The 10,935-nt window shown below is 31.5% G+C and overlaps 2 protein-coding genes across 2 annotated transcripts; both read right to left on the minus strand.

Annotated features, from left to right (window-relative positions):
• Positions 1–404: 404 nt before the first annotated feature.
• Positions 405–674, minus strand: LOC120141801 (precursor of CEP5-like). The gene has a single exon (XM_039156587.1). The coding sequence runs from the start codon at positions 672–674 to the stop codon at positions 405–407; it is 270 nt and encodes an 89-aa protein (XP_039012518.1).
• Positions 675–5,599: 4,925 nt separating this feature from the next.
• Positions 5,600–8,646, minus strand: LOC120141735. The gene is made up of 6 exons (XM_039156532.1): positions 8,475–8,646; positions 7,717–7,952; positions 7,358–7,616; positions 6,328–6,507; positions 6,049–6,204; positions 5,600–5,890 (listed from the first exon to the last, which is right to left on the minus strand). The coding sequence occupies exons 1-6, from the start codon at positions 8,502–8,504 to the stop codon at positions 5,723–5,725; spliced, it is 1,029 nt and encodes a 342-aa protein (XP_039012463.1). The 5' UTR covers positions 8,505–8,646; the 3' UTR covers positions 5,600–5,722.
• Between the last annotated feature and the right edge of the window lie 2,289 nt (positions 8,647–10,935).

Here is a 10,935-nt window from a genome sequence, read left to right on the forward strand (position 1 = left end):
CTGTTCTTCGATCTTTTCAATGACGCAGTGAAGTAATTTTGTAGTCCGTAATTGTATTGACAATAAGCTGAGGGGAGTAACAATATTGAAGGCAGATATATGAAAACCCTTGAATTTCATTGGCTAATTGACTTGACAAATATTTTTACGAACTTTTTTTTTTATTATTTTCAAGAATTCAACTACATCAGAGTACAAATGATTTATTTTCCCAACTTCGAAAAAACACTCGAACCTAAGGTACCTCAAATTGAAATCAAACACATGTGAAACAAAGAAACCTAATTAACCAGGAACAAATCTTTCAAGATTCAAAGTTACTGTCACCGTTCATGATAAAATTCAATCTGTTTTCGTTGCACGTTTAACATGGTGATCAGGCACTTTGTATGAAACTTTTTGAGCTAGTTTTGAAGGGAATGGCCTGCTCCTGGACTGTGACCAGGAGCAGTAGGCCTGAAATCGTTTTCATTTTTGGGTGGCGGGGTTTGGGTTCCTCCTACTGGTGTTGGTGGTGAAGGCGGAGAATGCGTGTTGCCAACCGCTGCTTTGTCGACATTAGTCCCTGTTTCCTTCTGGTCCAATAACAAATGTCTTCCTACATTGAACTGAATTTGTAGGAAGAAAACAAGCAAAAGAAGAACTAGAAGAGAGAGTTGTCTGTTTTGTGCCATAATGTGACTTCTTTCTTTGTAAATGTATGTGTGGTAGAGGGAGAAAAGGGAGGGAAGATAATCAAGCAATAACTCAACAAAGCTTGCTAAGAATATCTGAAAGACTTAAACGAGGGAAGAAGACGCTTGTTTAGCAGCTTTGCCTGTCGACCTCTTCCTCCCCGAATTGCTATTTATACAAGATCCCGATGAAGAACAAGTTGTAACAATATTTAACATGTTTAAAATTCATATAATAATTTGTAATTATGTTGAAATTACAATGAATAATAATAAATAAAGCATATTTGTAAATATTGTTACAACTAACTACTCTGAATCAGTGGTGAATCTAGAAATATTTTTTTATAGTGGGCACATATATATTAATAATAGAAATTTTTTTCGTATAAGATAAACAAAAATAAAATTCCAGAGTAGACACCTGAAGCAAAATTTACTGCTAACATAAATAAATATTTATACACTCATGGATGAACAAGTTGTAATCATATTTAATAAATTAAAATTTAAAGCATAATTTGTAACCATGTTATGTTGGCAAATTGTTGCCAAAAAACTATTTGTATATGTAAAATATTATTATATTAGTTAGGATATATACTTATTTACACTCTTAATTTTAATTTATATTCTATTTTTCTATTTTTTGTTGTTAATTATAGTTTATCCCATGGCCTTGATTTCTTACTATATTTTTTACTGACAGTCTGACATTAAATTATAATTATATTTCGTTGTCAAATTTATTTATATTAAATAATAATATATATTTATTACTACCTAAATTTATTTATTTTTCAATTTACTTATATTTTTGAACTTGTATATTTTCCCACATTGGTGTCTGGTCGTACCTAATTTTTTTATGGGTAAACTATACAAATGGTCACTAATTTTGAGTAAGTTTTCGTTTTTTCCTACTGAAGTTTTAAAACTAATAAATTGGTCATTAATATTATCGAATTTATGATAAATTGGTCACTAACGTTATCGTTTTATAATAAATTGATCACTAACGTTATCGGTTTATAACAAATCGGTCACTAACTTTATCGAATTATAACAAATGGATCACTAACATGAGTATAATAGACAAGTTCATATATATATATATATATATATATATATATATATATCAGTATAGATAAAAAAATAAGTACTAATATTATAAAAATGAGCATATTTAATCATCAAAATGTAATTTACTTTTAATTTTTAAATAAAACAAATAAAACTATTATTTAATATTCAAAAGTCATAAATCTATATACAAATTCACCTAAGATAATTTATTAGATATTTTTTATTAATATTTTTTTTATGTAAAGTAATTTCTTTCACGATAAAACCTAAGAATATATGAAAGCCTTAAAAATACAAGTTATCTTATTCGCATTCACAACATAGAACTTCGCATGGGCCATGCAACCTTTCATTATTTTTTGATTCACCTTTTCATCCACTGGTAACATGCAAAGAGACGGGCCCAGCTTTTTTAAGGACATTTAATAATTTTTAATTTTAATAATTGAAAGTTTAGGTGATAAAATCGAAAATTTAGATGATTAAAAAATATTTTATTTTTTTATAATTGTTATGTCGATAATCTATAGTAAAATGGATGGAATTTTAATATGAAAATTATTTTATTTTTTCAAAATGGATAAAGATTGATTTTTCTATTTTTTAAAAGAAAAATATAATTCGAGATATACGTATATTATTATCGTTTAATGACGAGATGATTAAGCTTAATAAATGGAAATTAATAGAAAATAAGAAAAAATGTAATTAATTACTGTACATATATCATGATCCCGAGTCCCGATATATATTAATACTATGATTTATTTGAGTTAATCATATTTTATTTTAAGTTACTTGATTATGGGGAAGGACTGGGGCTCTTAGTTAACTTAGCCGCCAGTTTCTCACCATTAAAAGATTCTGTTTAGAATAATGCTTTGGTCTTAATCTAGTGTTCAGCTTTCCAACTGGAAAGCCTAGCTGTTTTTAACCTTATTCTACCTCATATCTTTGTAGACTTTAAAAATGAACTGATCACTGGGTAGGTTTTTAGAAGCTAATAAACGCACTTGCAGGTGAAGTTTATTGTACTTAATCGGCACCGAATATTTATTTCTAATATGAAACAAATAAAAAATACAATTACTGTAAAAAATAACCAATATGGATAACATATACAAGAACTATTTAAATGAAACAATAACTTAATTCCTCAACACTTATTTTAAAAAAATCAAGAACAAAGGTGCCTCTTGAAACTTTAAGGTGAATCCTTGACCTTTCATAGTGCTGAAATGGTCACTATGGTTTGATAAATACGGAGAAGCTAAGTTAACTGTGTTGGTTTGTCTCTTCCCTAGAGATAACAAATATTTATGAAATATTGGACTCCCCACACACCACAGAATGCACCGAAAAGGTAAAGGATTCTCCTGTACTTCTCCACTTGCAAATGCATATATATATAGCGACGGCTGTTGTGCAAGCTTGGAACTCTTTTGATCGACAAATTATAGTGAAAACACATGTGTCCTATACTTGTTGGAACTTCATTGTTTATGATAGTTGCAAACTTTCAAGTTTCAACTAAATGCGTGGTGGCATGATGGCTTGACTAATGAAGAAAGGTTCCCTGGTGAAAAAGCTGTGAAAACCCTATACTAATGAGAATGTGTTAATTAAGAAAACGGGGTTTTCCACAAATGGAAAAAGAGAAAAGAAAAGTAGGAATCACCTGTCATAACGGATGGCTAATAGTACAGCCGGATTTGACCAAATATCGGTGCCACTAAGTTGATATTGATATGATTTATTTATTTATTTTTGCAGGTTTCTAAAAGCAAAAAGAATGACCCTTCAATGCTACTTTATGGATTTTGAAGTACTAAATATTATCTCTCCTATGGAGTGGGAGCGTGTTTCTTTATAATACTTATGCCATAAAAAAAAGTCATTTAAACAATTGAGATCCGTCCACTATATGAAAAAAGCTACCATAGACCGCTCTACTAGGTAACTTAAACAAATTTGATAGTACAATAGCAGAGACAATTGTCATGAGGGAGACAGTACTGCTTTTCTATCGTTTAATTATATTATTCTAATACTCCATTATAGTTTAACAGTGGAGCCTGCTGCAATTGGTCTCAAGTAACTATTTGACTGTAACTGTGCACATACAAAACTTATTTTATGGATTACTCTTTAACCTAGCTACATGCAAATCGTAATTCAAACTTGTGATGTCATTGTTGTTCAATTTGCAAAAAGAAAAACAGAATCATTTGTCATAGTTACTGTGCGTTAGTGGTAATAAATCGGGAAGCTCATGAACCAAAGAGAGGTCCCTCCACCCACTTTACATATCTTTATACTAAAGAAATCTTGCATTTGTCATAGTCGATCAAGTCAAACTAATTAAGCAAATGATGAGCACCAATTCACCGTCCTATACTGCTGTTTATTTAATGGTTGGTTGCCTCCATCCGAGGAAGTCCCCATCTTCTGGCAACCCTTGAAACACTCCTAGTAGATTTTTTAGCCTTTGCAAAGTCGCAACAAGTTAACAAAGCTCATCTGATTTCCAGCCATGCCCATGCTAGGATGTAAAATGCAACTTCAGTAATAGTTTGAAAATTAAATAGCAGAAGGAATATTCCATGCATATATTCCTAATAAATACCTCATATATACTGCTTTCTTTATCAATGATGTCGAAATAATAATAATAAGCATTAACTACGTACTGCTTGGCATCTCAAGTGGCATAAATGAATTAATAAATTACTCTTTCTAGTAACTTGAAATCTTGAACTACGGTAGACTAGGCTTGGATCTTTTACCAAAAACGTTCAAATTCGTCCATCTATATGCCCAGATTCATCCTAATTGAGCCATCAATAACTGATGAAGGCTATCATGGTGGTCATCCTCAATTCTATAATCAAGTTGGTAATTCTGTTTTCTTTTAAAGTATATATACTTTACGTTATATCCATTAATTGGATACACTTAACAGAACATTAATCAACAATAATGAACATATTCTGTGGTTTTACAATTGTTTTTGACAATTAGCTGATGAGGTCATAAGAGTTAAATATAAGACATAAAAATCCCTTGAATTTCATTGACTAATTGACATGACAAATATTTTCACCAACTCTTTTTTTCCATTATTTTTGCTTTATAATTTATATACAACACAATGTAAAAATGATTTAATTTCCCAACTTCCCCACAACACTCAGAGTCTCAAACCTAAAGGTGAAATTGAAACGAAAGACAAGTAAAACAGAGAAACCTAACCAGGTAGAAATCATTCAAGGACCAAAGTTACTGTCACCATACATGATAAGATACTATCTTTTTGCTATGTAATACACGAGTAACACGGCGATCAAGCACTTTGTAATACACTTTTTGATCTAGTTTTGAGGGGAATGACCGGCTCCTGAAATCGTTTGCATGTTTTTTCGTGGCCTACCACCACACTTGTGGTGCTGGTGGAGGCTGCGTCTTGACAATAGCTGCTTTATTGATCATTAAAATTGTGACCAAGAATAGTCCTTGTTTCCTATTCATATTCTAATCTATACCCGGACATAACTCTCAAACAGTTAAACAGATTTTTGGTGAATGCCAAGTCTTGCAATTCTACAACACTATTTTAATTGAGGGAAAATCTTTTAAATTTAAAACCATTATTTAAGGGTGAACAATTGATTCACCTTTTTTTTTTCTTCATAAGCTCACATAAACAAGCTGTCAATTTAAGGACCTGTTTCTTCTTCATAATATCACATATACAAGCTGTATATATGATCAAACAAAATTCAAACCAACAAAATAAATTTTCAGTGCTCAATTACCTGCCTTGTCAGCACGCTGAAACTTGAAACATCACGCCTTCGTTCATGGCAGCCATCAAACAGGGTGAACCTCCTTCTGGTTAGCTTCGGAAATAAAAATTAGCTGAACATGATATCCACACCATTATTTTTGTTAGCGACTCATTCTTAGTAGTCGTCACGAAGAAAACTTTCATACTCTGTTCCGCTTAGTGTCCTATTCACATCATCCCAGTTCTTCACAAAATCCGATAACAGACCTTTGTGTATCTTAACCTGGCGACTTGTTAATTCCATCTTTGGAATCCCTAGAAACTCTTGAACGTCTTTTAGTTTCTGCAACAAGTATTATAAACAACAACATCGAGCGGATAACTGAATTAGAGAAGAATGATGTTGTACAAATAACATTAAGATAGATATACAGTTAATGAAACACAGAATTACCAAATGAAATACTAAAAGGATATTGTTACAGGTTGTCACTATCTTACCGTATGGTTCATGACAAGATCCTCGTAGTACAAAACTATGTGACGGGTGCTGTTGAAGTATTCTAAAGCCTTGACAGTAGCCCATTCTACTTCATTCAGATCACTTATTAATGACTTAGAATTGATTACCGGCTTGTAACTTGAAAGAGCAGCGGCCTGCATTATGAAACAAGCAAGAACTTCAAGATTGACGACAAAGGAAAAAGACAAAATATGAAGGTATGCGCGAGTCAGATCGAGAGCAGAGAGAGAGAGAGAGACTGGGGTTCGGTTAGAGACCTCTTGATGAGAATGAACATGAGACTTGTGGGTTCCATTCAATAGCTTAGCATGGCGATCATATGAATTGGCAAGCACTGAAACCATCCTTCGTAGCAAATTCCTTCGGAAGAGAAATATGGAAGAAATGCCCCGGTGTTTGAAGTATTCCACAATTTCTTCATGGTGTGCCATCAATCCCTACATAAGAATACATCTACAGTTAGCCACTGACCATCAAGCGGGTACTAAAATGCAAATAATCTCCATCCATAACTGAGGTTACGACCATCTTAATTGCAATCTTTTGCATGTTTAACTACAGCCAATCACTGTAATATGAACATTTGAAAATCAGATATCAAGAAATTAGTCAGTTTTCTCAGCCGATCCAAAACAATCAAATCTGAATTGGACACATTTACCTTTATTCAATGGCAATCCAAAATCCCTTTGCCAAAGCCCCAACGATTCTTTTTCTTTTAGAAGGGAATTTATCGAACTTTTTAATTTATTAGAGAATAAGTAGACCAAACACATGCATCAATGAATCCTAGACGCCTTACGTGAAATTCTGAATACATCATGCCAATACAAAATCGACTATTAGCTTTGATCCTTTCTCATACAAGTGGCCAAGTGGGGACAATTTGATAAACGCCGCAACTTTCTCACATGAACTTCATAAAATATCTAGGTCAAGACAAACGGACTATGGTTCTCCGACTATTAATTTTACTTGAAAAACCGTGTCCGGCACATAATTAGACATCGATATGGGATATAACTTCCCAAAGACCCACCAAATACATGAAAACCTTAAAGGAAAATAAAACGAATATGTCCATATCTAACATTCATACCAGATTCCATGTAAAATATAATCATATTTCAAAGTTCTATGGCACCTTGTAACAGCTAATAATGATATTTCAGCCAAGAATGAACCCTAGAGATCTTACCCACATAGCTGATCTATAATAATTACCACCACAGTTCCAAATACAATCATAAACACAAATTTCCACCATCACAAGCTACATTATTTTACCTGATTTAGCATCCACTTGAAGCCAACGGCAGCAGAGCACTCATTCTTGGAAGCGCTATTGAGCCAATCTAAATTGTAAACCTTCTCCAAAGTTTGTATAATGGTAGAAATATTTTTCCTCCTCTCCCTAACAGAGAATATCTCCCCATTTGAGCTAACGTTAATATGACTATTTAACAATGTCTCAAACCATCCACTTCCCGACCTTTGCATCGACAATATGACAAAGAACCTTACGGGATTTTGTGTACATTCACCCCTGGAAAATGATCAACAGCAAAACTTAAGCAAACAAATTTGGCTAAACCCAAAATCATAACAAAGAAAATATGTTCAAAATAGAAGGGAATTTAGCTTACCTGCTAAAGGTTTTAGGTTTAGGATAATGTAAGGTAGGAATTTGAGGTTGTAGTTGTGCAGCAATGTTAGTATCTGGAGCTGGACTCCCAATGACTTGGATGTTCATCTTGGCTACAGTACTTATTTGCTTCCTACAGATTGTACAGATATAAACACCGCATACCATAGCAAACAACAACACTATTGTCCTCAAGAACAGTGGAGATTTCTTAGAAGGCTTTATAATTAGAGTATCCTGGATTGAAATAGAAAGCATACATAACCAAAATTATCATCAAATCGAAGGAGATAGCAAGAAATGATTAAAAGCGCTGGCAGTTTCTAGAGGAAAACAAAATATTATGCTAAACATTTCAAATGAGAAAGAAACAGGGAAATAGAAAAGTTAAAACAGTTATCAATTTAGTAATTTACCCTGAAATTATATATATTAAAAAAAGGTCTTAAAACAGGAAAGGAAGTTCAAATTTAGAGCATAAGAACAAGTGAAAAGAAAACCCAGATCCAAACATGCAAAGAGGTAAACAAAGCATTAACCTTCAAATCCACCAATAAATTAATTTACAAAATTGAAGTATTAACTTGAGAACAAAGGAAAGTTAGACTAGGAAATCAAGAAAAACAAACATTTTCTAGGAAAAAATGTCGAACTTTTAATACCAACCGACACAGCCCCGTGACATTTAACTGAAAAAATGAGTCTTTTTTAAGCATTACAAAAAATAAAAGAAAAACAGAAGCTGAAGATAAAGGGCACCTTGTTAAATACACAGATATACTCGGCCATTGCTATTTTTGCAGAAGCTGAAGCAACTGCAGAAGAGAGAAGAGCAAGAGATTTGAGTGTGTCTCTGTGTGTGTGTGTGTGTATAATCACGAAGACCAAGAAGAAGAGGTTTTTATTGGTATGAAAATTCACTTATTCTCCTTCAGATTCTCAGCTACTATAGAAACCCCAAAGAAAATCTAAAACCAAAGAACGAAAAAGAGAAGAAGAAGCCAAAGAGAAGATGCAGCAGAGTCTTCGTTAAGCTTCCTGCTTTTTGTGCCTCGTGGGAAACAATGGCCTGAAAGTGAAACAAGCATACAGTTGTTTTGTTTTTAAAACTAGTTTATCAAAAAATGGGTTCATTAATCCAAGTTTACATAGACTCCAGTAAGTACAGATATTTATTTTAATAAATGGAAAAAATCATTGTACGAACGAAGGACAGATGCCTGAATGAAATCTGGAAAAGGCCCCCATGAAAGCACGAAGCGCGAATCGAACCAAAACACTCGGACTTTTGCCGGGTCAAGTGGATGCTCCCAAAAATGTAATAAAAAATTATTTAACATTTTTAAAAATTTATATAAAGCATCAACAATTCAACGTTGTATAAAGACGTGAATTATCCAATGTTTATGACTCTGACTTTTATTTGTTGATTATTACTTTTCTTTTAAATGTTTTTTACCATCTTGTGACGACTTCCCTGATGATTTAATCTTTGAATGATTCAAACATTGTAAAAATCAACCAATTTTGTTTGTCGGAAAAATAATTGGAATTGGTTAGGGTTTTGTTGAGATGTCTTTTGCCTTTTATTCATGGGAATCCTGTTTAATCAGTCAGCAGTAGATTTCTTGGATAATATTTCCTTTTTTATTATTATTTCCTCCACAATTGTTTAACTAATCATAATAAGTAATGCTATTTGTTATTCATGATGACTCTTGCTAAATAGATGTCTTAACCAAATCTCTTTAAATTTGCAAGTTCCATATTAAATGCCTAAATGTTCAAATGTCTAACTTACTTTTCTAATAATTTTAGTTTAGAGTGATTAAAAAAGTAATATATATTCATAATTTTTTTTTAATAATTGATAATGCACACAATTATAAATATAGTTGCTTGAACTCTAAGACATTTAAAATAAAAAAGCACTTCCTTTAAATGAGTTAAAATGTCTAACTTTTCATTAATGTTTAATCTGTAAAAACATTTGAACAACACTTTAATGCTTTTAAAAAGGGGCATGGTGACAAAGGGTAAACATTAGGGGTTAATTCTACTATTTATCTATTTTGTTTATGAAAGATACTGTTACATTAAAACTAATCGATTAAAAAAGTAATTAAAACAATGTTGCCAAAAATATTAAGTTTCTTAGTTGATTCAAAAATGTCAAATTTGTTCTAATAAGATCGAAAATGTTAGATTTTAATTTTATTTTCTGAAAAAATAAATATTTTTAAATGTATTAAAAATATATAATGTAATAATTCTAAAGAGATAAACTCTTATATAAAATTTTTAATTATACTAGATATTAGATCACTTGTTTTGTAAAAATAATAATTGGTATGGGTAGAACTTTGATAAATCTCAACATACATATCAACTTAAAAGAGTCCCTTCACTGAAATTTTATAAACTATTTTTTATTTAAAGGAATAAATAATGTCTCCTTGAGTTTTGAACTCATCAATTAATAAAAAATAATAATAACATTAAATAAATTTGAAGCTTACGACCATAAATAAATAAAGTTGAAGGTGGGATTTACCTTAAAGTCCCCATCTTCAAAAGCTAGATATTTTTTCTTAATCAATCCCTTTTTTTAAAATTCTAACAAAGTAATCTAATCCAGCTAATTAGTGTAATTTCAAAAGCCTGCTCCGATGATATATATATATATATATGGGGTATTGGCACCCATGTTGTCCCGCATGCAATTGGAATGGCCATTATTAACGACAAAGAGTTGTTCTTCTGCTTTTCCATAAAGGAGTTTTAGGAATTGCACGAGTGTTGTTGATCATTCCAATTTGTTTTTATTTTACTTTCGTTATCTTCATCTGAACGATAAAATGATGAATCAAGAGTTAACAAATAATATTTTTTTAAATATTAAATACATTCTATCAATAATATCACAAATTATTATAGAAAGATCATCATAAGAAATTAGTTAAAAATTCAAAAAAAATGTTGATCTTATCATCGTATTAACTTTACAAATACCTTTCGCTTGAAAAAATGCACATATTTTTTAAGAAATGATTCTAAAGTCTCATCAGTCATGGAGCTTTGTATGATATATAAATATAAAAGCTGGGTTTATAGAAAAAAACATTTAAAGTAGCCCGTTTTGGAGAGTGTGCTTGGTTTCCTGTGTGTGTGGCACTGATATAATTAGTGAAAATAAATGAGAAAATGACCTTGGAGGTGG

Source organism: Hibiscus syriacus, unplaced genomic scaffold (genome assembly GCF_006381635.1).
Source record: "Hibiscus syriacus cultivar Baekdansim isolate YM2019G1 unplaced genomic scaffold, ASM638163v2 tig00110813_pilon, whole genome shotgun sequence".
Lineage (NCBI taxonomy): Eukaryota > Viridiplantae > Streptophyta > Magnoliopsida > Malvales > Malvaceae > Hibiscus > Hibiscus syriacus.